At 45.3% G+C, this 27,767-nt stretch overlaps 1 protein-coding gene across 5 annotated transcripts in view; it reads right to left on the minus strand.

Annotated features, from left to right (window-relative positions):
* Positions 1 to 9,647: 9,647 nt before the first annotated feature.
* The window catches only part of LOC112222473 (ubiquitin carboxyl-terminal hydrolase 34), a 66,055-nt gene continuing 47,935 nt past the window's right edge, over positions 9,648 to 27,767 (minus strand). For all 5 annotated transcript variants that reach the window (XM_042302209.1, XM_042302211.1, XM_042302206.1 and 2 more), the window contains exons 62-78: positions 26,632 to 26,779; positions 24,224 to 24,354; positions 21,647 to 21,820; positions 21,141 to 21,314; positions 20,499 to 20,654; positions 20,005 to 20,162; positions 15,864 to 15,942; positions 15,174 to 15,300; positions 14,383 to 14,490; positions 14,124 to 14,228; positions 13,602 to 13,726; positions 12,968 to 13,091; positions 12,773 to 12,852; positions 12,456 to 12,596; positions 12,003 to 12,149; positions 11,428 to 11,584; positions 9,648 to 11,185 (exon numbers count right to left, since the gene is read on the minus strand). In XM_042302209.1, the coding sequence (XP_042158143.1) occupies positions 10,407 to 11,185; positions 11,428 to 11,584; positions 12,003 to 12,149; positions 12,456 to 12,596; positions 12,773 to 12,852; positions 12,968 to 13,091; positions 13,602 to 13,726; positions 14,124 to 14,228; positions 14,383 to 14,490; positions 15,174 to 15,300; positions 15,864 to 15,942; positions 20,005 to 20,162; positions 20,499 to 20,654; positions 21,141 to 21,314; positions 21,647 to 21,820; positions 24,224 to 24,354; positions 26,632 to 26,779 (2,913 nt within the window). In that variant the 3' untranslated portion in view covers positions 9,648 to 10,406. The remainder of the gene's footprint in view (positions 11,186 to 11,427; positions 11,585 to 12,002; positions 12,150 to 12,455; positions 12,597 to 12,772; positions 12,853 to 12,967; positions 13,092 to 13,601; positions 13,727 to 14,123; positions 14,229 to 14,382; positions 14,491 to 15,173; positions 15,301 to 15,863; positions 15,943 to 20,004; positions 20,163 to 20,498; positions 20,655 to 21,140; positions 21,315 to 21,646; positions 21,821 to 24,223; positions 24,355 to 26,631; positions 26,780 to 27,767) is intronic.

Here is a 27,767-nt window from a genome sequence, read left to right on the forward strand (position 1 = left end):
CACAAGGAGACTGCCTGTTACGCGAATGCAGTAAACCAAGGTAAGTTGCTAGCTAGCATTAAACTTATCTTATAAAAAACAATTAATCAATCATAATCACTAGTTTACTACACATGGTTGATGATATTACTAGATATTATCTAGCATGTCATGCGTTGCGTATAATTTGACTGAGCATACAAGTATCTAAGTATCTGACTGAGCAGTGGTTGGCAGAAGCAAATGTAAACATTAATTCAAACAGCACTTTCGTGCGTTTTGCCAGCAGCTCTTCGTTGTGCGTCAAGCATTGCGCTGTTTATGACTTCAAGCCTATCAACTCCCGAGATGAGGCTGGTGTAACCGAAGTGAAATGGCTAGCTAGTTAGCGCGCTAATAGCGTTTCAAACGTCACTCGCTTGCTCTGAGCCTTGGAGTGGTTGTTCCCCTTGCTCTGCATGGGTAACGCTGCTTCGAGGGTGGCGGTTGTCGTTGTGTTTCTGGTTCGAGCCCAGGGAGGAGCGAGGAGAGGGATGGAAGCTATACTGTTACACTGGCAATACTAAAGTGCCTATAAGAACATCCAATAGTCAAAGGTTAATGAAATACAAATGGTATAGAGAGAAATAGTCCTATAATAACTACAACCTAAAACTTCTTACCTGGGAATATTGAAGACTCATGTTAAAAGGAACCACCAGCTTTCATATGTTCTCATGTTCTGAGCAAGGAACTGAAACGTGAGCTTTCTTACATGGCAAATATTGCACTTTTACTTTCTTCTCCAATACTTTGTTTTTTTATTATTTAAACCAAATTGAACATGTTTCATTATTGATTTTGTTGATGAATTATATTAAGTTAAAATAAGGGTTCATTCAGTATTGTTGTAATTGTCATTATTACAAATAAAATAAAAAACCGGGGCTTTTTTGGTCCTCCAATAATCGGTATCGGCGTTGAAAAATCGGTCGACCTCTACTACTTATACCCAATTAATTTACAAGTCAGACGCAATCTGTCCAGAATGTTCTTACTTGGTTACACAAACTGAAATGCTCACCCGATGACCTGTTTGTCCTCTCCCTGCCTTAACATGAACGGTGCTCTTGCTCTCTCTCTATTGGCCATCTTTAAACCCTGCACTTTTCTCCTCTTTGGCATTGGCACCTCCATTAAGGGCACTGGCAACTTGTTCACTAGGGTGAACATGGACTCACTGAATGCTGCTCATCTGAAACTGCAGTAGAAAAGGAGAGGAGCCTGATATTGTGCTAGCTAGCGTTACAACAATTACACATCTTATCACCAATAGTTCCCTAGTTCCACAACAATATAGGAATACATTTATGAAGTGTTCATTCGTTTTTACTAATTTTAAAATGTCAAAACATTTATACATTGGAGCGCTCATGCATATTGCCGCATTCACGTGCTAGTTGGAACTAGGAAACTTGCTAACTGGTTGTAGTTTACACGGCATATACAGTACCAGTCAAAAGTTGCCACACCTACTCATTCAAGGGTTTTTCTTTATTTTGACTTTTCTACATAGTATAATAATAGTGAAGACATCAAAACTATGAAATAACACATGGAATCATGTTGTAACTAAAAAAAATCTAAATCAATTTCATATTGTCACGTATACTCCCTTTCCAGCGCTTGAGGTCGTTAGGCTGCTCATTATTACGCACACCTTCATTATCGTTATGGGCGTCAGCGCCTCAGACTCACCTGGACTTAATCACCTGCCTGATTACTTTCCCTATATGTGTCCCTCCCTTTGGTTATTTCCCTAGGCGTTATTGACTCTGTTCCTGTGTCCCATGTCTGTACTCTACTCATGTTTTGTTCTGTTAATTTATTTATTAAATGCCCTCCCTGTACTTGCTTCCCCACTCCCAGCATATACTTTACATATATTTTTGATTCCTCAAAGTTACCACCCTTTGACTTGATGACAGCTTTGCGCATTCGCTCAACCAGCTTCACCTGGAATACTTTTCCAACAGTCTTGAAGGAGTTCCCACATATGCTGAGCACTTGTTGTCTGCCTTTCCTTCACTCCGCGGTCCCACTCATCCCAAACCATCTCAATTGGTTTGAGGTCGGTGATTATGGAGGCCAGGTCATCTGATGCAACACTTCATTCTCCCGCTTGATCAAATAGCCCTTACACAGCCTGGAGGTGTGTTGGGTCATTGTCCTGTTGAAAAACAAATGATAGTCCCACTAGGCGCAAACCAGGTGGGGTGGTGTATCGCTGCAGAATGCTGTGGTAGCCATGCTGGTTAAGGGCACCTTGATTTTTAAACAAATCAGACAGTATCACCAGGAAAGCACCCCCACACCATCACACCTCCTCCTCCATGCTCCACGGTGGGAACCACACATGCGGAGATCATCCGTTCACCTACTTTGCATCTCACAAAGACACGGCGGTTGGAACCAAAAATCTCAAATTTGGACAAATGGACAGATTTCCACCGGTCTAATGTCCATTGCTTGTGTTTCTTGGCCTTTAGTAGTGGTTTCCTTGCAGCAATTAAGACCATGAAGGCCTGAAATCTCAAATTTGGACTGTAATCAGATCAAATGACAGATTTCCACCAGTCTAATGTCCATTGCTCATGTTTCTTGGACCATTGGTGCCCTTTAATAGTGGTTTCTTTGCAGCAATTTGACAATGAAGGCCTGATACACACAGTCTCCTCTGAACAGTTGATGTTGAGATGTGTCTGTTACTTGAACTCTGTGAAGCATGTATTTGGGCTGCAATCTGAGGTGCAGTTATCTCTAATGAATTTGTCCTCTGCAGCAGAGGTAACTCGGTCTTCCTTTCCTGTGGTGGTCCTGATGAGAGACAGTTTCATCATAGCGTTTGATGGTTTTTGAGACTGTACTTGAAGAAACTTCCGGATTGACTGACCTTCATGTCTTAAAGTAATGGACTGTTTCTCTATTCTTTTTTGAGCTGTTCTTGCCATAATATGGACTTTGTCTTTTAGCAAATAGGGCTATCTTCTGTATACCACCCCTATCTTGTCACAACACAACTGATTGGCTCAAATGCATTAAGAAGGAAAGAAATTCCACAAGTTAACAAGGCACACCTGTTAATTGAAACGCATTCCAGGTGACTATCTCATGAAGCTGGTTGACAGAATGCCAAGTGTGCAAAGTTGTCAAGGCAAAGTGTGGCTACTTTGAAGAATCTCAAATATTAAATATTTTGATTTGTTCAACACTTTTTTGGTTACTACATGATTGCATGTGTTATTCCAGTGTTGATGTCTTCCTTATCATTCTACAATGTAGAAAATAATCTAAATAAAAGAAAAACCCTTGAATGAGGTGTCCCCAAACGTTTGACTGGTACTGTAGTTATCCAGGTTTCAAGACTAACTTAAAAAAAAAATCTGAATCCTCCTGAAGTGCAATTTCAACCGTCGCAAACTGAAGATGAACCACCCCAAAATAAAATACCTTGTTTATTTTTGTTTTGATATGCCAACATGGATATGCCAACAACAGCAGTGGTGTAAAGTACTTAAGTATTTTTTTACTTAAGTCATTTTTTAAATTCTGTACTTTCCTATATATATATATTTGGAACAACTTTAACTTCACTACATTCCTAAAGACAACAACGTACTTTTAACTCCATACATTTTCCATGACACCAAAATAACTAGTTACATTTTTAATGCTTAGCAGGAAAGGAAAATGGTCCAATTCATACACTTAAAGAGAACATCCCTTGTCATCCCTACTGCCTCTGATCTGGCAGTCTCACTAAGACAAAATTTACAAACACAGCATTTGTGTTGAGTGTTGGATTGTGCCCCTGGCTTTCCATAAATAAGAAAACAATTGTGCCTTTCATTTGCTTAATACACTGCTCAAAAATTAAAGGGAACACTTAAACAACACAATGTAACTCCAAGTCAATCACACTTCTGTGAAATCAAACTGTCCACATAGGAAGCAACACTTATTGTGCAAATGGGATAGACAACAGGTGGAAATTATAGGCAATTAGCAAGACACCCCCAATAAAGGAGTGGTTCTGCAGGTGGTGACCACAGACCACTTCTCAGTTCCTATGCTTCCTGGCTGATGTTGGTCACTTTTGAATGCTGGCGGTGCTTTCACTCTAGTGGTAGCATGAGACGGAGTCTACAACCCACACAAGTGTCTCAGGTAGTGCAGCTCATCCAGGATGGCACATCAATGCGAGCTGTGGCAAGAAGGTTTGCTGTGTCTGTCAGTGTAGTGTCCAGAGCATGGAGGCGCTACCAGGAGACAGGCCAGTACATCAGGAGACGTGGAGGAGGCCGTAAGAGGGCAACAACCCAGCAGCAGGACCGCTACCTCCGCATTTGTGCAAGGAGGAGCAGGAGGAGCACTGCCAGAGCCCTGTAAAATGACCTCCAGCAGGCTACAAATGTGCATGTGTCTGCTCAAACGGTCAGAAACAGACTCCATGAGGGTGGTATGAGGGCCCAACGTCCACAGGTGGGGGTTGTGCTTACAGCCCAACACCGTGCAGGACGTTTGGCATTTGCCAGAGAACACCAAGATTGGCAAATTCGCCACTGGCGCCCTGTGATCTTCACAGATGAAAGCAGTTACACACTGAGCACGTGACAGACGTGACAGAATCTGGAGACGCCGTGGAGAACGTTCTGCTGCCTGCAACATCCTCCAGCATGACCGGTTTGGAGGTGGGTCAGTCATGGTGCGGGGTGGCATTTCTTTGGGGGGCCGCACAGCCCTCCATGTGCTCGCCAGAGGTAGCCTGACTGCCATTAGGTACCGAGATGAGATCCTCAGACCCCTTGTGAGACCATATGCTGGTGCGGTTGGCCCTGGGTTCCTCCGAATGCAAGACAATGCTAGACCTCATGTGGCTGGAGTGTGTCAACAGTTCCTGCAAGAGGAAGGCATTGATGCTATGGACTGGCCTGCCCGTTCCCCAGACCTGAATCCAATTGAGCACATCTGGGACATCATGTCTCGCTCCATCCACCAACGCCACGTTGCACCACAGCCTGTCCAGGAGTTGGTGGATGCTTTAGTCCAGGTCTGGGAGGAGATCCCTCAGGAGACCATCCGCCACCTCATCAGGAGCATGCCCAGGCGTTGTAGGGAGGTCATACAGGCACGTGGAGGCCACACACACACTACTGAGCCTAATTTGGACTTGTTTTAAGGACATTACATCACAGTTGGATCATCCTGTAGTGTGGTTTTCCCACTTTAATTGTGTGTGACTCCAAATCCAGACCTCCGTGGGTTGATACATTTGATTTCCATTGATAATTTGTGTGTGATTTTGTTGTCAGCACATTCAACTATGTAAAGAAAAAAGTATTTAATAAGCTTATTTAATTCATTCAGATCTAGGATGTGTTAATTTAGTGTTCCCTTTATTTTTTTGAGCAGTGTATAACAAGTTTGAAATTATTTATACTTTGACTTTTGATGCTTAAGTATATTTTAGCAATTCAATTTACTTTTGATACTAAAATGGTAAACCAAATACTTTTATTCAAGTAGTATTTTACTGGGTGACTTTCACTTAAGTCATTTTCTATTAAGGTGCAGTTGAAGTCGGAAGTTTACATACACCTTAGCCAAATACATTTAAACTCCGTTTCACAATTCCTGACATTTAAACCTAGTAAAAATTCCCTGTTTTAGGTCAATTAGGCTCACCACTTTATTTTAAGAATGTGAAAAGTCAGAATAATAGTAGAGATAATTCTTTATTTCTTTCATCACATCCCCAGCGGGTCAGAAGTTTACATGCACTCAATTAGTATTTGGTAGCATTGACTTTCAATTGTTTAACTTGGGTGCTTCATGGTTGGGATGTTGTTCTTCGACTTGAAAGCCTCCCCCTTTTTCTCCAAACATAACGATGGTCATTATGGCCAAACAGTTCTATTTTTGTTGTGTCAGACCAGAGGACATTTCTCCAAAAGGTACAATCTTTGTCTTCGTGTGCAGTAGCAAACCGTAGTCTGGCTTTTTAATGGCGGTTTTGGAGCAGTGGCTTCTTCCTTGCTGAGCGGCCTTTCAGGTTATGTCAATATAGGACTCGTTTTACTGTGGAAAAACATACTTCTGCACCTGTGTCCTCCAGCATCTTCACAAGGTCCTTTGCTGTTCTGGAATTGATTTTCACTTTTCGCACCAAAGTACGTTAATCTCGAGGAGACAGAGTGCATCTCCTTCCTGAGCGGTATGATGGCTGCATGGTGCCATGGCATTTATACTTGCATACCATTGTTTGTACAGATGAACATGGTACCTTCAGGCCTTTGGAAATTGCTCCCAAAGATCAACCAGACCTGTGGGGATCTAGAATTTTTTTTGAGGTCTTGGCTGATTTCTTTTGATTTTCCCATGATGTCAAGCAAAAAGGCACTAAGTTTGAAGGTAGGCCTTGAAATGCATCCACAGGTACACCTCCAATTGACTCAAATGATGTCAATTAGCCTATCAGCAGCTTCTAAAGCCATGACATTTTCTGGAATTTTCCAAAGCTGTTTAAAGGCAAAGTCAACTTAGTGTATGTAAACTTCTGACCCACTGGAATTGTGATACAGTGAATAAGTGAAATAATCTGTCTGTAAACAATTGTTGGAAAAGTTACTTGTGTCATGCACAAAGTGGATGTCCTGACTGACTTGCCAAGACTATAGTTTGTTAACAAGAAATTTGTGGAGTGGTTAAAAAACGAGTTTTAATGACTTCAACCTAAGTGTATGTAAACTTCTGACTTTAACTGTACATAGACTTGGAATCATTGGCCACTTTAATAATGGAACACTAGTCACTATAATGTTTAAATAATGCCAACAGTATATACTGCTTTACTCATCTCATATGTATATACTGTATTCTATTCTACTGTATTTTAGTCAATGCCACTCCGACATTGCTCAATCTAATATTTATGCATTTCTTAATTCCATTATTTTACTTTTAGATGTGTGTATTGTTGTGAATTGTTAAGATACTGCAGTACTGTTAGAGCTTGGAACACAAGCATTTTGCTACTCCCGCAATAACAATATGCTAAATATGTGTACGTGACCAATAAAATTATTTGATTTGTGTGCCTTTCCAAATCATGCATTTACCCCAGGTGGACCAATCAAGTTGTAGAAACATCAAGGATGATCAATGGAAACAGGACGCACCTGAGCTCAATTTCAGATCTCATAGCAAAGGGTCTGAATACTGAATATAATGTTAATTATTTTTTAAATCCCCCCCCCCCAAACAAAATGTGTTTTGTCATTATCGGTATTGTGTGTAGAATGAAGAGGATTTTATTTAATCCATTTTAGAATAAGATTGTAACGGCCTCCTGAGTGGCGCAGCGGTCTAAAGCACTGCATCGCAGTGGAGGGTTTGGCGGGGAGGGAATTTTACTTGGCTCATCGCACTCTAGCGACTCCTTGCGGTGGACCGTGCGCATGCAAGCTGTAGTCGGTAGTCAGTTGAACGGTGTTTCCTCCAACATATTGGTGCGGCTGCCTTCCGGGTTAAGCGAGCGGGTGTTAAGAAGCGCAGCTTGGCGGGTCATGTTTTGGAGGACGCATGACTCGGTCTTCCGAGCCCGTTGGGGAGTGCAGCGATCAAACAAGATCGAAATAAAATAAAAATTCCTAAAAAAAAATCTATTAAATTCCAAATGCACTGTATGCCTGGACGCATTGAAGCGCTTCTGGCGGCTCGTGGTGGATGTATATAGTTAGCCAACATCTCAAAGTACAGCCTAGGTGATTTGTCCACACTGACGCTGAAATGGAGGCGTCAGAAAATAGACGAACTTTTAATTACATAAATAGGCTTAAAAGGCAGTCATGTTTGACAAATATAATGTAAGATACTGAACTGTTTACATACTCAAGGCATGGTTCGTTCAGAATAAAATGGTCACAAGAGCTGCGAGACAGGCCAGTGTCTGTTGCGCACCACAACGTCAACCACTGTGAAATCTTAACGGAGGCAATCAGCATTTTAAAACAATTTAACCATAAACGTAATTGTTTAAAACCTGGAAGTTGTATGTCATTTTGAGGTCTTACCTTGTTCCAAAGTAGCCTAGCAAAAATCAGACCATAAAATATTGAAGGAATGATTTTATAAACAGTTCCTTATGCCACAGAAACCAGCATTTCTAGCAGGTTTCTATCAACTTTAATTTGTAGTCCAGCAGCCCAAGACAATCCTAGTTATATTAGCAACCCATGCTAGCTGTTGCATCTTTAGATCTCCCCTCTTTCTAAATGCTCATCTCGGTCACATAAAACCACTGACATTCGGTGCGCTTTTTTAGAACGGCTCCCGCCAATTGCATTTTGGAACATTCGAGTGTAGCCTATACTGCATTGTGCGCATTTCTGCGCTTATCATGGGCCAACCTCCCTTGGACCGGGCGCAGCGCAAAGCATATTTGGCAGTGGGGAGATATGATCATAAAATGAGGAACTGATTCTGTGGTGCAAAGCCAGAAAGCCTGTAGGTTCTTGGCGCTTTACAGTGGGAAATCAAACTAAACATGGCATATTATTGGGAGGTTCAAAATTGTCCCGTTGCGCCGCAAGTTACACACCTGCCTGAAGGGTCCCTGTGTAAACTGGTCTTCAGTACCCTGTAACAAATCAACACAAATTTAAACAGAGGATGGTTATGATAAAATACCAGCACACACTGGTCTCTCAAGACCAGGATTGGGAAACAAAGTAACCACATGTCATCTCAAGGGACAGTTTCAAGACTGTTTCAAAACACTGATCTAGCATTGGGGTGTGCACCATCACAACATATGACCCAGTCAGACAGATTGTTAAGGTGTAAAGTAAAACCAGACGTTGTAAAAAAAACAAAACAAGAGCAGAGCAGAGCTAATAATAGCGGCCATTTTGTGTCGCAGTCTCCCCAAATACCTTTCTCAAAATTGCTGCAGTCTAAGGACCAGGTTTCTCTTGAAAACATACTCCATCTAAATGGGATACATTTGATTTGATAAAGACAAGGTTCAATTAAAATTGTGGTTCTTCACAGCAGTGTAAAGCATAGTGGAATAATATGTCTGGAAACATTCTAGTAAACCTTACGACCGTGGTGAAAGCTTGGGGCGGCAGGTAGCCGAGTGATTAGAGCGTTGGGCCAGTAACCGAAAGGTTACTAGATCGAATCCCCAAGCTGACAAGGTAAATATCTGTCGTTCTTCCCCTGAACAAGGCAGTTAAATCCACTGTTCCTAGACCAGTTAAACCCACTGTTCCTAGACCAGTTAAACCCACTGTTCCTAGGCCATCATCGTAAATAAGAATTTCTTCTTAACCGACTTGCCTAATTAAATAAAGGTTAAATAAAAAAATAATAAAAGGCTGAATGGGGGATCCTTAAAACAATAAGTTAATCACATTGCTAAATCAATCTGATTTACTCCAGGATGTTTGACGATGTTACATAGAAAAACAGATCATAGCTCATTGTAGTTTTAAGTTCATAATTATTCATATTACAATGTATTCATTTATCCTATATTGAAAGAAATAAATAAAAATAAAAAATAAAACCAGAAGCAAGAAGGACAATATGGAATGTATTTTCAGTAAATAAAATAAAGCTCCAACTGTCACACCAAGTCTGCTTTATTTCACCCACAGATATCGTGTCAAATAAAGCACCATTATATATATATAAAGTTTTATATATATATATATATATCGTTTTCATATACACCGCCAGGCAACAACTAGAGAAGATTCTTTACAGAATCAAGTTTCTTGTGGTTCTTTTTTAATGTACAGGTAAACTTAGTTTGGATATTAACCACGGAAAAAAAGCAAGGGACCTTTGCCTCTTTCATAAAGTACAAAACTGGCACAGAGGACACCATTTTATACAGAGTAAAAATGCAATCAAATTAAATTGCATACAGAAGAGACTAAAATTTCTGTAAACCTTTCCCCGTTACAGCAACCTCAAACAAATAAATCACTTCAAAAATAACTGAAATCAGTCAAAATAAAAACCTTTTTGACCTTAGAAAAAATGTGCTATAGTCTTTTTATAACGATCTTTTTCGTCCACTGGATCGGCGGCTGTGCATGTTTATAGTCATTTGGGAGCATGCCGTCTAGCGCCTTCTTCTGTCATTGAAGCCGGAGAGGAGAGATCACGTGACATACCGGAGCACAAGAGCCAATCGATAGAAGCACATCAGCAGAGGCCAACGCAACACACACAGAAAAGGGAAACGACAAACGAAAGGATGAAAACAGGGAAAGAAAAGTGTTAAACGAAAGCGCATAATTCATTTAGAGAAAAGGAATAACAGACAAAAAAAGATATTAAAAGGGCTCGTGGTGCTGACAGCAATAATGGTGATGTCACGAGGAGGCGGAGCAGGGCCCTTTCCCAGATAGTTTTGTAACCACGGCGATAGTGGCCTCCACTGTCCTGTAGAGCATTTCCAGCGTGTCCGGAGGCGGGGCCGAGTTTGTCAGAGCCTGCGAGGGGGCGTGGCTACTGCACCCTGGGACCTCTGGCCCCTCTCCTGCTAGCCCCAGGGCAGATGGGAAGGCCAGGTCCTCCGAGGCCAGGGTGGCCGAGCCTCTGCAAGTCTTAGAGCCCGTCTCCCTCTCCTCCTTTGTCTCATCCATTGCAGCCGTTGCTTCCCTCCGCTCTTGCTCCTCTGCTCCTGCCATGGCTGCCTGCTGAGTCTGAGACGACTGCGGCTCCTCCCCTCCCTGTCCGCTGCCGCCATACGACAACTCTCCCGTCTCCGGGAGGGAGGAAGAGGATGATGATGAGGACGATGAGGAAGAGGAAGCCTCCATCTTCTCCTCCTTGGGGGAGGCGTCCCCTGGGGGTTGGCTGCAACTGGTGGCAGCGGTAGGATCCGGTGAGGGCGGGTCGTGCTCGGTTCCCGGGTCGATGAGGGACGAGGAGTCTCTCGTCTCTGTGTCCGAGGTGCTGGTGGGAGTCAGTGCCTCCTGGTGCTCCGGCTTCAGCTCGACACATGGGGGGAGGGAGGAGGTGGAGGGGGCGCAGGTGGGTCCGGAAACGGTCACACCCCCGGTGCTGGTGCCGGCGCTGGTGCCCTCCCCGGGGCCGTCGTCGCTACTCATCCGCCGGCGCTTCACTGGGGTGGCGCCCTCTTCCTCCGCTGAGAGAAAAGAAACTCTGGTGATTAACCTTCACATCTGTGTACAGGTACTACCATCATTAGCATTTTCAAATTCAATTCAACATTTCCCAACGAGTTTAAATGATAGAGTCCAACCCCGTTATCTGCTCACACTATTATGTGACAACAGGTTGAAAGGGACACCACACTTGACTACCATCAAAGCGTTTAAATGTTTCATGTTTGTGACAGTACACTGTATGCATGAGTGTGTGTCGTACCTTTGGCCTTGCGGTCCTTGGCCTCCTGTTCGAGCGCGCTGCGTTGCTGCACACAGGCGCTACACTTGGACAGCAACTCCTGCAGGGCCGGACCCAGAGCCGGGTCCAGCGCCTGGGGGGTGTGTATGGACAACATCAACGCCAACGCTCGCAGGTCCTAACGAGAGGGAGGGAGCGGGACAAAAGAACAGTGATTATCTAGTAGAGAAAATCATGTGAACAGGGAATCACAGTCCAGTAAGGCATGACTATGGAATTAACGATTACAGCATGAATACGGCCTGAATAGTGCATTAACAGAATGTGAATAAGGCGTGAATAGTGTATTATCGGAATGTGAATAAGGCATGAATAGTGGATTATCGGAATGTGAATAAGGCATGAATAGTGTATTATCGGAATGTGAATAAGGCATGAATAGTGTATTATCGGAATGTGAATAAGGCATGAATAGTGTATTATCAGAATGTGAATAAGACGTGAACAGTGCATTATTAGAATGTGAATAAGACGTGAATAGTGTATTATCGGAATGTGAATAAGGCACGAATAGTGCATGAATAAGGGGTACTGACAGCGTTGAGAAGGCCGCTGGTCTTGCTCAGCTCCAGGCGGTGCGAGGCCAGTTCGGGCTGTAGGCTGTGGTACTCGTTCAGCAGGTTGGTCACCAGCAGACTAATCAGGTTGGCGCAGCTGGGGCCTGACAGCACCTGGCTCTGGACCTAAGAGATGACACACACACACACTTACGGCCATGCACTCGCAAGGCACATCAACTTGGATTTAAAGTAGCAAGGGGTTAGCCTGAGTACCAGATCAGATTATGCAGTCTTGCCAACATCATTGGGGTCATTTGAAGTTGACAAGACGGCAAAACAGATCTGGGACTCAGGCTACACATGAAACGTTGGTAAAGGGTGCACTTCGTCATTGGATGCATAAATGAAATTACAGGCTATAAACGGGCTAAAGCAGAGGCTGTCAGTGTTGAAATAAACGGATGGTAGCGATGGCTCCAAGATGGCTACCTTGTGCAGGAAGCAGGTGAGGAAGGAGTAGGCCATGTTGTTGTTGAGGAAGGTCCTCTCGTCCATCAGGATGCACTTGATGTACTCGCCGAACGCCGGGTCCTCGCACAGAAGCTTCACACACGTCTTAGCCAGGGTTGACTACAGAACAGGATAGGAGATGTCAGTAGATTGTGATGCGTGTTAAGTGTGTCAGTAGATTGAGGCGTGTTAAGTGTGTTTGCAAGTGAGAGAGAAATAGTGTAGGTGACTGTATTTGAGTGAGTGTGTGTGTTAAAGTGTGTGTGCGCGCGTCTGTGTAAGTGTGTGCTATTTACCTGAGACTGGCAAAGCTCCGTCCACAGCTTGGGGAAGAGGGCCAAGTGCAGAGGCAAGCCCTCGTACGCTATCAGGACACCTGGAGTCAGAGAGATATGGTCATATTGGAGACCCCAGATACACAACCATACAGCCTCTTAGGTCATTAGATATATAAACATTAGAAATGAATCCACACACAAACCCCCACTTACTCAGTTTGACAAGGGTCTCTGTGAACTTCTCGCAGTTGATGGCGACTCGACACAGCAGGTGGATGAACTGGTGGTAGGACAGAAAGTAGTCTTGGAGCATCCGGTCATACACCTCATCTTTACCCTGAGAGAGAGAGGAGAGAAAGAGAGAGAGAAAGAGAGAGAAAGAGAGAGAAAGACAGAGACCGAGAGACAAAGAGAGAAAGAGAGACAGAGACAGAGAGAGAAAGAGAGAGATGGAAGTTGATGATCCTTCTCAACGACAGCAAGAAGACCACACTAGCGCAAACATACACACGGAATGAAAAGACCTTGAACTGAGAAGAAACATGCATACATAAACCACTTAATTTCCCCCAGAGGAAACTTCAGTTGTGGCACTATAAGGCACCGTTTCCACTTATCCAACCATTCTTTTAACAAGGTAGGACCGATTTAATTTAAGATAAGACACCAGGTAAGCCATCGAGAACAATCTCCCCAGAAACAAAGATCCTCTTCAGCATTAAGACCACCGGTCTGTTAACTACCATCAATACTTAAGATAACATGAACTTTGGCACGAAGCTTAAGAAACTGACGAACCGGCCAAGAGACATGAGACAAAGCAGTGGTACTATTCAGAGACACACACCTTGCTGGTCTCCACCATGGAAGGCAGGAGGCACATGTTGAGTTCAGGTCTGGGAGGCCGGATGTTGTTCTTGCCTCCCATCAATTTGATGTTCTCTCTGCAGGGCAGGTAAGGCCCAAAGGACACTGTGCACAAAGAGACAGTCACATTCAGACAAATCACAGAGGGACAAATCCTAGCTGGTTTTACGCAAATCTACAGCAACATATGTCAACGGGAGATTTAGACACACCAAAAAAAAGGCATATTTATTTTCTTTCTCGATATCTGAAGGACAGTTGAGAGACTGCCTCAGGCACGGAGAGGCCAGGACAGTCAGACTCCCTGGTACTCTGGCATGCACTAGGAGAACCAGAGGTTACAGACAGAGGCAGGGTCCTTAGGATAGCATGCTGCCTCATAATATGTGAACTGTGTCGTATTATCAAATCATCATGATTATTTTCATGATTGCTCGTGTTGGTCCTCATTAACTTGCGTCAGTACATAAGTTGTTAGTGTAGCAGTTGGAGGGGGACTCACTAGGGATGTTGCTGTGGTGGTAGGTGCAGTGGTTGTGCTGCAGGAAGGGCACCAGCGTGTGCAGGAAGTCATGGGGACTCAACAGGACCAGCTCCTTCAGAACATCTGGGCGGGGGAACAGAAATACAAAGGAACTACTAGTGACATCACGTCGAGTGATTGGAATTGTTCCAAAGGTCTACTGTATAGAAGTTGTGGAATAGTTTAGAGGGGAAATGTGGTCAAATACTATCCAAACAGTGTGTGTGTGTGTTCTTACCCAGGCAGGCATTGCGGAGCTCCGGGGGGCTGTAGGAGTTGAGGAGGGTGAGCAGCTTGTGGGCAAAGTCAATCCTCTCCTGCCACTGGATAAGAGCCTGCTTCACATCTACAGGAGAACAACACATGTTACACAGAGACTTTACATCAGGGTCCTTAAATAAAAAGGCAAGTCATTGAGCTCTAGTTAACAAAAAGGCAAGAACACAGGGCTTATTCACAAGGGAGTCAATCTTAACGTTCACTTCAGTCAAATGTTCTCTTAGTCATTAGTCATGCACTGATGTCAATGGGAGACAGAACATTTGACTTTGACATTAGGTTTTGCTACAAGGTAGGTGGTCAGTATAGAATAAATATCTTCAAAGTAATGACTTGGGATGTCGGTTGTGACATGAAAGCTTATTTTTAGTAATAATACTTGTTCACATTTTTACCACTTTAGATTCTACAAAACAATAAAAGAACGTTACTAGCAAAAGCCAGGATACTTGTCAAATAACTGGAATGTTCTCTTTTTGTTTACTTCCTGTCGCAGGGCATTCTGGTACTTGCAGTCAATAGCGTAATCCAATACTAATTTATACAACAGAAATATATACATAGTTCTCAATCTCCATAACATGAATTCTAATACAATTTTACTCTTACTTACGTAACTGTAAAATAAAAATAACTAAAATAAAATATCTTTAGATAGAGCTCAATGAATGAACAGTAAACATGAACTCTGTAACCCATTCAAGTTCTAACATCCAGAGAGGAGGGGGAGGGAGGGCAGCTTTCGCTGACCTTTGCGCTGCAGATAGGGCCGTGTGGCCTTGAGTACCGACAGGAAGATGGACAGCAGCTCCACCAGGTCCCCCGTCACATGACACGCTGTGGCCTCGTGGTACATCATGTGCAGGGTGTTGAACGACTGCACAGAGAGACAGAGAGGTCAAATGACAGGCAACGGTTTATGTTTGAAATTAAACCTGACCCTTAACGTTCCTACACTTTACAGTAAAATATTATTTTACTGGATACAGTTCACAATGAAGAAACTGTATCACAAACTACTAACATCATTTGCATGGTGTTGAACGACTGCAGGATGGAGAGAGAGGGACGGAGGGGCATGTCAAATGACAGGTCATGATTTATGCAACAGCTGATGTCATGATAAACCTCTACGGACACCCTTTACTTTGAGAAACATTAAAAAATATATATATAAAATCTCTTATAACGGACATAAACTACATTAAATTCTCATATTATTTACATTTTGAACCCGTTAACCCCAACCAAATCTTGATTTCCGCTAGCCGAGTGATGAACGAGACTTTTCGAAATGTGACTAGTCTACCCCCAACCCCACTCCTAAAACTAACTCAAAATTACAATATACAAGCCAGTGAAATGACGCAATGTATAAAATGGTTCAATATAAGCCCAATGACCATAATTAGTAAATGTGTGCAGAATGTCTGGTCGTACCTCTGTCATGAGGATGAGTCCTCTGTTGAAGACCACCAGCAGTCGGTCCTCATCGTTCTCCAATAACACACGGAAGGCACTGGAAGGACACAAAACACCAGATACATTATATCATAGACATCTACTGGATTTCACATAGCTTTCTCTGCGCGCGATTCCCCCCCCCCTGCGCGCGTGTGCAATCTCCCCTCTCTCTCTGTGTGTGTGTGCGATCTCTCTGTGTGTGTGCGCGCGATCTCCTCTCTCTCTGTGTGTGTGTGCGCGCGCAATCTCCTCTCTCTCTGTGTGTGTGTGTGCGCAATCTCCGCTCTCTCTCTGTGTGTGTGTGTGCGCGCAATCTCCGCTCTCTCTGTGTGTGTGTGTGCGCAATCTCCTCTCTCTCTGTGTGTGTGTGTGCGCAATCTCCTCTCTCTCTCTGTGTGTGTGTGTGCGCAATCTCCGCTCTCTCTGTGTGTGTGTGCGCAATCTCCTCTCTCTGTGTGTGTGTGTGCGCAATCTCCTCTCTGTGTGTGTGTGTGTGGGCTCTGTGTGTGTGCGCAATCTCCTCTCTCTCTGTGTGTGTGTGCGCAATCTCCTCTCTCTCTGTGTGTGTGCGCAATCTCCCTCTCTCTCTGTGTGTGTGTGCGATCTCTCTCTGTGTGTGTGTGTGTGCGATCTCCTCTCTCTCTGTGTGTGTGTGCGATCTCCTCTCTCTCTGTGTGTGTGTGTGCGATCTCCTCTCTCTGTGTGTGTGTGTGTGCGATCTCCTCTCTCTCTGTGTGTGTGTGTGTGCGCAATCTCCTCTCTCTCTGTGTGTGTGTGTGTGCGCATCTCCTCTCTCTCTGTGTGTGTGTGTGCAATGTGTGTGTGTGTGTCTGTGCAATCTCTGTGTGTGATCTCCTCTCTGTGTGTGTCTCCTCTCTGTGTGTGTGTGTGCGATCTCCTCTCTCTGTGTGTGTGTGATCTCTCTCTCCTCTCTCTGTGTGTGTGTGTGATCTCTCTCTGTGTGTGTGTGTGTGTGTGTGTGTGTGTGTGTGTGTGATCTCTGTGTGTGTGTGTGTGTGTGTGTGATCTCCTCTCTCTGTGTGTGTGATCTCCTCTCTCTCTGTGTGTGTGTGTGTGATCTCCTCTCTGTGTGTGTGTGTGTGATCTCCTCTCTCTGTGTGTGTGTGTGTGATCTCCTCTCTCTGTGTGTGTGTGTGTGATCTCCTCTCTCTGTGTGTGTGTGTGTGATCTCCTCTCTCTCTGTGTGTGTGTGTGTGATCTCCTCTCTGTGTGTGTGTGTGTGTGATCTCCTCTGTGTGTGTGTGTGATCTCCTCTCTGTGTGTGTGTGTGTGTGATCTCCTCTCTCTGTGTGTGTGTGTGATCTCCTCTCTCTCTGTGTGTGTGTGTGATCTCCTCTCTCTCTGTGTGTCTGTGTGTGTGTGTGTGTGATCTCCTCTGTGTGTGTGTGTGATCTCCTCTGTGTGTGTGTGTGTGATCTCCTCTCTGTGTGTGTGTGTGATCTCCTCTCTCTGTGTGTGTGTGTGATCTCCTCTCTGTGTGTGTGTGTGTGATCTCCTCTGTGTGTGTGTGTGTTCTCCTCTCTCTGTGTGTGTGTGTGTGATCTCCTCTCTCTGTGTGTGTGTGTGTGTGATCTCCTCTCTCTCTCTGTGTGTGTGTGTGTCTCCTCTCCTCTCTGTGTGTGTGTGTGTGATCTCCTCTCTCTGTGTGTGTGTGATCTCCTCTCTCTGTGTGTGTGTGTGTGCGATCTCCTCTGTGTGTGTGTGTGTGTGATCTCCTCTCTCTGTGTGTGTGTGTGATCTCCTCTCTCTGTGTGATCTCCTCTCTCTGTGTGTGTGTGTGTGTGTGCGATCTCCTCTCTGTGTGTGTGTGTGATCTCCTCTCTGTGTGTGTGTGATCTCCTCTCTGTGTGTGTGTGTGTGATCTCCTCTCTCTCTGTGTGTGTGTGATCTCCTCTCTCTCTGTGTGTCTGTGTGTGTGTGTGATCTCCTCTCTCTGTGTGTGTGTGTGTGTGATCTCCTCTCTGTGTGTGTGCGATCTCCTCTCTGTGTGTGTGTGTGTGTGTGATCTCCTCTCTCTCTGTGTGTGTGTGTGTGTGTGTGATCTCCTCTGTGTGTGTGTGTGTTCTCCTCTCTGTGTGTGTGTGTGTGATCTCCTCTCTCTGTGTGTGTGTGTGATCTCCTCTCTCTCTCTGTGTGTGTGTGTGATCTCCTCTCTGTGTGTGTGTGTGTGATCTCCTCTCTCTGTGTGTGTGTGTGATCTCCTCTCTCTCTGTGTGTGTGTGTGTGCGATCTCCTCTCTGTGTGTGTGTGTGTGATCTCCTCTCTGTGTGTGTGTGATCTCCTCTCTCTGTGTGTGTGTGTGATCTCCTCTCTCTGTGTGTGTGTGTGATCTCCTCTCTCTGTGTGATCTCCTCTCTCTGTGTGTGTGTGTGCGATCTCCTCTCTGTGTGTGTGTGATCTCCTCTCTCTGTGTGTGTGTGTGTGATCTCCTCTCTCTGTGTGTGTGTGTGATCTCCTCTCTCTGTGTCTGTGTGTGTGTGTGATCTCCTCTCTCTGTGTGTCTGTGTGTGTGTGATCTCCTCTCTCTGTGTGTGTGTGTGTGTGATCTCCTCTCTCTCTGTGTGTGTGTGTGTGATCTCCTCTCTGTGTGTGTGCGATCTCCTCTCTGTGTGTGTGTGTGTGTGTGCGATCTCCTCTCTCAGTGTGTGTGTGATCTCCTCTCTCAGTGTGTGTGTGATCTCCTCTCTCAGTGTGTGTGTGATCTCCTCTCTCAGTGTGTGTGTGATCTCCTCTCTCAGTGTGTGTGTGATCTCCTCTCTCAGTGTGTGTGTGATCTCCTCTCTCAGTGTGTGTGTGATCTCCTCTCTCAGTGTGTGTGTGATCTCCTCTCTCAGTGTGTGTGTGATCTCCTCTCTCAGTGTGTGTGTGATCTCCTCTCTCAGTGTGTGTGTGATCTCCTCTCTCAGTGTGTGTGTGATCTCCTCTCTCAGTGTGTGTGTGATCTCCTCTCTCAGTGTGTGTGTGATCTCCTCTCTCAGTGTGTGTGTGTGATCTCCTCTCTCAGTGTGTGTGTGATCTCCTCTCTCAGTGTGTGTGTGTGATCTCCTCTCTCAGTGTGTGTGTGATCTCCTCTCTCAGTGTGTGTGTGATCTCCTCTCTCAGTGTGTGTGTGATCTCCTCTCTCAGTGTGTGTGTGATCTCCTCTCTCTGTGTGTGTGTGTGATCTCCTCTCTCTCTGTGTGTGTGTGTGTGCGATCTCCTCTCTGTGTGTGTGTGATCTCCTCTCTGTGTGTGTGTGATCTCCTCTCTCTGTGTGTGTGTGTGTGATCTCCTCTCTCTGTGTGATCTCCTCTCTCTGTGTGTGTGTGTGTGCGATCTCCTCTCTGTGTGTGTGTGTGATCTCCTCTCTGTGTGTGTGTGATCTCCTCTCTCAGTGTGTGTGTGATCTCCTCTCTCTCTGTGTGTCTGTGTGATCTCCTCTCTCTGTGTGTGTGTGTGATCTCCTCTCTGTGTGTGTGCATCTCCTCTCTGTGTGTGTGTGTGTGTGTGTGATCTCCTCTCTCAGTGTGTGTGTGATCTCCTCTCTCAGTGTGTGTGTGATCTCCTCTCTCAGTGTGTGTGTGTGCGATCTCCTCTCTCAGTGTGTGTGTGTGCGATCTCCTCTCAGTGTGTGTGTGTGCGATCTCCTCTCTCAGTGTGTGTGTGTGCGATCTCCTCTCTCAGTGTGTGTGTGTGCGATCTCCTCTCTCAGTGTGTGTGTGTGCGATCTCCTCTCTCAGTGTGTGTGTGTGCGATCTCCTCTCTCAGTGTGTGTGTGATCTCCTCTCTCAGTGTGTGTGCGATCTCCTCTCTCAGTGTGTGTGCGATCTCCTCTCTCAGTGCGTGTGTGATCTCCTCTCTCAGTGCGTGTGTGATCTCCTCTCTCAGTGCGTGTGTGATCTCCTCTCTCAGTGTGTGTGTGATCTCCTCTCAGTGTGTGTGATCTCCTCTCTCAGTGTGTGTGTGATCTCCTCTCTCAGTGTGTGTGTGATCTCTCAGTGTGTGTGATCTCCTCTCTGTGTGTGTGTGATCTCCTCTCTCTGTGTGTGTGTGATCTCCTCTCTCTGTGTGATCTCCTCTGTGTGTGTGTGTGTGATCTCCTCTCTCTGTGTGTTACCTGATGAGTGTGGTCCAGCAGGAGCGTCCGTCCAGACAGCGGAGGTAGCAGCTGATGGTGGTCTTCTTAAACTGCTTGACGTCCTCCAGCTCCTCCTCCCTCATGTCTGACCGCTGGGCCACAAACAGCTGCATCAGGTTGAACAGCTCCTCCACCGCCTGCAGAGGGACAGAAACACCAGACACTGGTCAGAGACTCAGAGACAAACGCAAATCAACCTCATACAGAAGTCAGAGAGCCCCTCTAGAAACATCTTCAGAGGCCTAGCCCTCACTATTACCCATCTGATCTCTTCATGAAGTGCCTAGGGGATGTTTCTGGACAGGGAACATGCCTGAGAGGGTCATAGACATAGGCAGTATAACAGAGGGGTAGATAGTCGCCTGAGGCAGTAAGAGAGAAAACAGACAACACACACCAGCACCCAGTCAGAATCAGGGAATCTTCCCATTATACACAAAAGGGACAGAGAGTCAGTCAGCCGGACCACCCACCCCTGGGTACTGGCTGGCGTGCGGCGTCAGGTTCTTGAAGGCCCACTGGATGTTCTGGTGCGAGGCCAGCTGGCGGGTGAAGGCGGGCGACTGCTCGCAGCACATCCTCAGGATGCCGTAGTACGCCGGCAGCATTCCCCGGTTGAACAGCACCACCTGTTGGGAAAGCAGGCTTTTAGACTTGCCTCTAACGACTGGCCTACATTCTTTCTTTGACTGTTGGTAACATTTTTACATTTATAACTTGTTCCTGGATAAACAGCTAAGAAAAAGTTGCGTTTCAGAGACTGCTGCTCTTCGCTAGTCGAAGGCGCTTCTTTGCACCGAAGGTTAAAACTACTGAACTGTTGGATGTAGGGGCAGGGAGTTTGGTAAACATTAAGTTGGAATGGACAGTAGTCTGTGGCAGTAGCGTGGTAGCTGTTGTGGCAAACATGCACGACGCAACTCATCAACTATTGGAGGTAGAATCAGGCAACTTGGTAAACATGCTTCAGATGGGTATCGCCTTTGCCCATTTTAGTGTCAACGGTTGACCAAGTGGTACTGTTTCTATTGCTAGGACCTCGTTGCCTCTGCTCACAGCTAGATTTATTTATTTTTAAATTAGGGTGTCTCTGCAGCTATATTTATTATTTCCACCTCCTGGTCGTCGTGGTCAGCCAGGATGTAGTTGAAGGCAATGTTCTTAGTGACCACGGGGTTCTGGACGACCAGCCGGACGTTCTCGGGACACTCCATACACACGTTGTGCCAGAAAGAGAGCAGGGCCTGCTTGTTGTGGTTCGTGGCGATGGCTGGTTCAGACAGCTTGGGCTGAGGGGACATGGAGAAAGATCAGAAGTGTTCTTACTGCAGCTCAACTATTTCATTACTATCACTAGCGTTATTCTTCAATAAGGTGTGTACACCTTGGTGTACAGGTGAACACACCACAGAGGAAGAGAAAAAGGAACCAAACAAACCTAAAAAGGTAGTTAATATGCTTCATTTTTAAGTGTACCGCCTTGAGATGTACTAAATACCTGTATTCATTCTAGTGCAGACTTCTAATGACTTCTATGAATAACATGCAAATCTAATACTAGTCTAATTTATCACACTCAACTCTTCCCAAAGCAAACAAAGCCCTTTCAACCCCCCCTCACCTGGAAGAGGTTCCACAGGTCCATGAAGTAACCGGAGAACATCAGCTTCTCCGTCTTGGAGATGAGGCAGTAGGTCATGAAGCTGAAGTACTGCACCAGCTTGGTGGTCCCATGTACCGCCGCGTCCACGTACAGCTTGGCCCGGCCCAGCAGGCCCAGAAGCAGGTTGTACACCTGGTACAGGAGCCAAGGGAAAGATACAAGATATTACTCTGTATTTTTCATACAAAAATAAACATCACTTCAAAACAGTTCCTATGAAACAGACACTTTAATCTAAATCGCTGTACATGAACAATACAATTTCTTTAAAAGATACAGTAAGTCTCCTTTATGGGTTGTAAATTAAATCCTACAATCCCAGTATCAATAAAATATCTGTACCTGAAGTCTTTCGAAATAAAAGATATCATCCAAAGTCTGAGCAGGTGATCAGAAAATACCAGGAAATTGTTATTATTGCCGAGACCTGATTGGTCAAAATGTTGTCACTAACGATGGACACCGGTTTGACCTGATCGCATTTTAATTGTGTAATTAGCTCATTCGTGGTAGTAATCTTGTTATGGGTTAGGTTGTTGGAGCTTGTGTGTTATTGTAGCGGCAAGGGGAAGTCCAAAAAGTGTCGGTCTCAGGTCACACACTGTTACTGCTGTATATTAACATTCTAAGGAAGTAGGTACAAGAGCAACAGTCGGGTTAATGTTATGCCAAGTTAGTTTCTGAAGAACAAGGGCAAGGAGAGGTGGAACTCAACATCAATGTGAGGACAAGAGTTGAAGAGGGAGGAAACATCTGTGGGGGGGCCAGAGGGGCCCCAACGACACTAACTACAGCTCTCTCTCTCACACAGGCACAAAAGAGGCACAGACCTAGTTTCCGCCCAGCAACAGAGAGTAATTGTTTATCTTAGACGTACAAGGGGAGATCCGCCCAGTCGGGGTATAAATATATATGCGTGTGTAACTTGCATACAGGGACGGTCCTTGCCTTTCTGCCGCCCGAGGAGAGACAAAAAAACAGTTCAAAAGACGCCGGCTCACGCTTTTATTGACCGAGAACACATTCTCATTTACAGCAACGACCTGGGGAATAGTTACAGGGGATGAATGAGCCAAATGTACGCTGCGGATGATTAGGTGGCCATGATGGTTTGAGGGCCAGATTGGAAATTTAGCCAGAACACCGGGGTTAACACCCCTACTCTAACAATAAGTGCAATGGGATCTTTAGTGACCACAGAGTCAGAACACACGTTTAATGTCCCATCCAAAAGACGGCACCCGACACAGGGCGGTGTCACTGCTATGTTTTTTAGACCTGAGGAAAGAGTGCCTCCTACTGGCCCTCCAACATCAATTCCAGCAGCATCTGGTCTCCCATCCAGGGACCGACCCTGCTTAGCTTCAGAAGCAAGCCAGCAGTGGGATGCAGGGTGGTAATGCTGCTGGCTTATTGGGGTGCAGCCTACCATGTCGGCCAGCCATTATGAATACCCATACACGTGGTAGGCCCACCATTTGTAAAACAGGCCGTTGCATTGGCTTTATTAGTCCCGATTCCTGTGACTAATCAATTTGGCTATTTAAGCTCTGAATATCAGCCAGCCAACTTTATCAGGAGTTATCGTGAGCCTATTTGCAATGTGTTTGCACAACAGGAAATGCAGAAATATTTCATTTTTCGCTATGATCAACTTGTCAAAAATGTACAGATACACTGATCATGACAATGGGGTGAAACTCCTGGACAACAGTTGTGACTGTAGATTCTATACTGTCCATTTCACTTTGACCTGTCCTGTTTAGGAAATATTGTTTGTTAACGTGACAAGAGTATTTTTTATTTGATTGGGCGCAATTTAGTTTGATCAGAGAAACCTGCATGATGTAAAAAGTGTCCGTCTTAATAAATTGTCAATTTTTATCTGCAGCCTGTAGACTACAGAAAATGCCACGTACTCATTCTACCATGTGCTTTAAATCGGCTACATGATTTGCGTTAGACATTCTTTATTTTACCCCTTTTTCTCCCCAATTTCGTGGTATCCAATTGTTTAGTAGCTACTATCTTGTCTCATCGCTACAACTCCCGTACGGGCTCGGGAGAGACGAAGGTTGAAAGTCATGCGTCCTCCGATACACAACCCAACCAAGACGCACTGCTTCTTAACACACCCAACCCGGAAGCCAGCCGCACCAATGTGTCGGAGGAAACACTGTGCACCTGGCAACCTTGGTTAGCGCGCACTGCGCCCGGCCTGCCACAGGAGTCGCTGGTGCGCCAATAGACAAGGATTTCCCTACCGGCCAAACCCTCCCTAACCCGGACGACGCTAGGCCAATTGTGCGTCGCCCCACGGACCTCATCAATCTGCCGCCATAAGTGGACGCCTAATCCTGCCTAACGAGCAGGCAGGCCCTGTTGGCTCTATTAGCATGTTACGCTATTTAGCTGAAGCATCCAGTTGGGTGAATAAATCTGGTCTGAGATTATCTTCGGTGTCAGTCTGAACCTTGAGTAGAACCTAAACACTATTAAAACACAGGGAGACAGGACTGCAGTGTGTAACCGTACCTGGTGGAGCACCACGGTGGTGTCAGGGGACAGGGGCAGGTCCCGCGTGGGGATGTGGAGGGAACGCGTGGAGCGGAACATCTGGCGGAACGAGTTGCTGGGAATCAGGGAGACCAGGAGGTAGGCTGCCGCTAGAGGGACAGAGGGAGAACTCAGAGTTAGAGCAGCGTTTTGCCTCAATGTCGGTCCCTTTTATATTTCCAGGCCAACTTTACACACAATCGTCCTTTTGCTAGAGTGAGAAGAGAATAATGGGGATGAGTGCAGTGGTACCTAGCTCTCGGTTGGTTCTCTGTGAGGTGGGGATGGAAGTGAGAGAGGGACTAACAAACACCACACAAGATGAAAGGGCACTTTTGTAAACCTGTTTTAGGGCACTGTTTTATGGGGAGCTTTTGCAACCTACACGATATCTACAAAAGTATGTGGACACGCTGCTGACAGCCGTATAAAAATCGAGCACACAACCATGTCATCTCCATAGATAAAGCATTGGCAGTAGAATGGCCTTACTGAGCAGCTCAGTGACTTTAAACGTTGGACGGGCCAACAAGTCAGTTGGTCAAATCTCTTCCCTGATAAGAGCTGCCCCAGTCAACTGTAAGATCAGATAGATTTTATTTTTATTTATTTATTTTACCTTTATTTAACCAGGTAGGCAAGTTGAGAACAAGTTCTCATTTACAATTGCGACCTGGCCAAGATAAAGCAAAGCAGTTTGACAGATACAACGACACAGAGTTACACATGGAGTAAAACAAACATACAGTCAATAATACAGTATAAACAAGTCTATATACAATGTGAGCAAATGAGGTGAGAAGGGAGGTAAAGGCAAAAAAGGCCATGGTGGCAAAGTAAATACAATATAGCAAGTAAAACACTGGAATGGTAGTTTTGCAATGGAAGAATGTGCAAGGTAGAAATAAAAATAATGGGGTGCAAAGGAGCAAAATAAATAAATAAATAAAAATTAAATACAGTTGGGAAAGAGGTAGTTGTTTGGGCTAAATTATAGGTGGGCTATGTACAGGTGCAGTAATCTGTGAGCTGCTCTGACAGTTGGTGCTTAAAGCTAGTGAGGGAGATAAGTGTTTCCAGTTTCAGAGATTTTTGTAGTTCGTTCCAGTCATTGGCAGCAGAGAACTGGAAGGAGAGGCGGCCAAAGAAAGAATTGGTTTTGGGGGTGACTAGAGAGATATACCTGCTGGAGCGTGTGCTACAGGTGGGAGATGCTATGGTGACCAGCGAGCTGAGATAAGGGGGGACTTTACCTAGCAGGGTCTTGTAGATGACATGGAGCCAGTGGGTTTGGCGACGAGTATGAAGCGAGGGCAGGCCAGATTGTGCAAGGCCAGGGTTGTAAGCACCACATAGCTTAACCATGGAAATGCTGAACAGGATGGAGTGGCATTGTAGTGAAATCTTTATTTAATGTGTTCGCTTTATGGACTTCTTTCAAAGACATTGTTGCAGCGCCATCTACTTGTATTTATTTACTTATTTATTTTTGGAGGGCAACTCCTACTCAAATGAACTTTGTCATCGTCAACGTTATTATTCTGATACCACTATTTTTGTACTATACTCTTGTTTTATTCTGTTGAATGAAAAGGTTGAGAGACCACGGCTCAATTTAGACTGCAACTATGCAACAATTGTCTTAAGAGGCTGCATGTTTCATCTCAGGAGTTTGTGTTCAGCAAGTGGAAATGTGTCTGATAAGCAGTAAGAAGTTTGTTGATGGACATCTACATTGAGTTTAAGTTTGAATACATTTAAGATGTACTTGGGTATCACTGCTACACACAATACCTGGTTTGTGGCACGCTACCTGTCCCAATGCATAGTGCCAACTGTAAAGTTTGGTGGTGGAGGAATAATGGTCTGGGCTAGGCCCCTTAGTTTCAGTGAAGGGAGATCTTAACGCAACAGCATACAATTACATTCTAGACGATTCTGTACTTCCGACTTTGTGGCCAACAGTTTGGGAAGACCCTTTCCTGTTTCAGCATGACAGTGCCCCCACGCACAAAGCGAGGGTCATACAGAAATGGTTTGTCAAGATCGGTGTGGAAGAACTTGACTGGCCTGCACAGAGCCCTGACCTCAACCCTATAGAACACTTTTGGGATGAATTGGAACGCTGCGAGCCAGGCCCAACATTGATGGCCGACATCACTAATACTCGTGGCTGAATGGAAGCAAGTCTCCGCAGCAATGTTCCAACATCTAGTGGAAAGCCTTCCCAGAAGAGTGGGGGCTGTTTTTGCAGCAAAGGGGAGACCAACTCCATATTAATGGCCATGATTTTGGAATGACAAGTACAACAAGCAGGTGTCCATATACTTTTGCAGTGTAGTCAGTAAGAACTTCCAGACAGAGAAATACATCACAAGGGTTCTTACAGGTGCGGACACGGGGGTAGTTGTGGGCCAGTAGAAAGCGCTCCACCCAGTTTTCCATGTTCTGCAGCACCCAGCTGTGAGCCAGCTTGTTCCTGGGGGTCTGCACCGCCAACCAGTCCAGACACTGGCTAGGGTTGTACTCTATCACCTGGGAGAGAACACACACAACAAATATTTTTGGCAACGGCATCAAGATCAACTGAAATAACTTGATAATGTGGATTAAGGACAAATATATGGATAAATGTATGTTTAACTGAAGTAACTTGATAAAGAACAATGAATCAGATGAACCTATGTGCCCTCAAAGACCATCACTAAGCTAAGGACCCTGGGACTGAACACCTCCTTTTGCAACTGAATCCTTGACTACCTGTCGGCCGCTCCCAGGTGGTGAGGATAGGCAACAAGACATCCGTCCCGCTGACCATCAACACTGGGTCCCCTCAGGGGCACGTGCTTAGTCCCCTCCTATAATCCCTGTTCACCCACGACTGAGTGGCAACGCCTAACTCCAACACCATCATTAAGTTCGCTGACGACACGACGGTGGTAGGCCTGATCACCGACGACAAGACAGCCTATAGGAGGGTTAGTGACCTGGCAGTGTGGTGCCAGGACAACAACCTCCTCCCTCAACGTCAGCAAAACAAAAGGAGCTGATCAGTAACTCCAGGAAACGGAGAGCCGAGCACGCTACCATACACATCGACGGGCTGTAGTGGCGTGGGTCGAGAGCTTCAAGTTTCTCACTAAGGAATTAACATGGTCCACACACACCAGCAGTCATGAAGGCGGCACAACGCCCCTTGCCCCTCAGGAGGCTGAAACGATTTGGCATTGGCCCTCAGATTCTCAACGAAGTTCTACAGCTGCACCATTGAGAGAATCTTGACTGGCTGAGTCACCGCTTGGTACGGAAACTGCTAGACTACCAGCTCTCGACTCAACACATACGCTGCTGCTACTGTTTGTTATCTATCCTGTTGCCGAGTCACTCGACCCCTACCTATATGTACATATCTACCTCAATGACCTTGTACCCCTGCACCAAGATATCATTATAATTGTATATCTAAACCGTTGGGAAGGGCCCGTAAGGATCACTTAGTCTACACCTGCTGTTTATGAAGCAT

Source organism: Oncorhynchus tshawytscha, linkage group LG02 (assembly GCF_018296145.1).
Source record: "Oncorhynchus tshawytscha isolate Ot180627B linkage group LG02, Otsh_v2.0, whole genome shotgun sequence".
NCBI classification, from domain to species: Eukaryota; Metazoa; Chordata; class Actinopteri; order Salmoniformes; family Salmonidae; genus Oncorhynchus; species Oncorhynchus tshawytscha.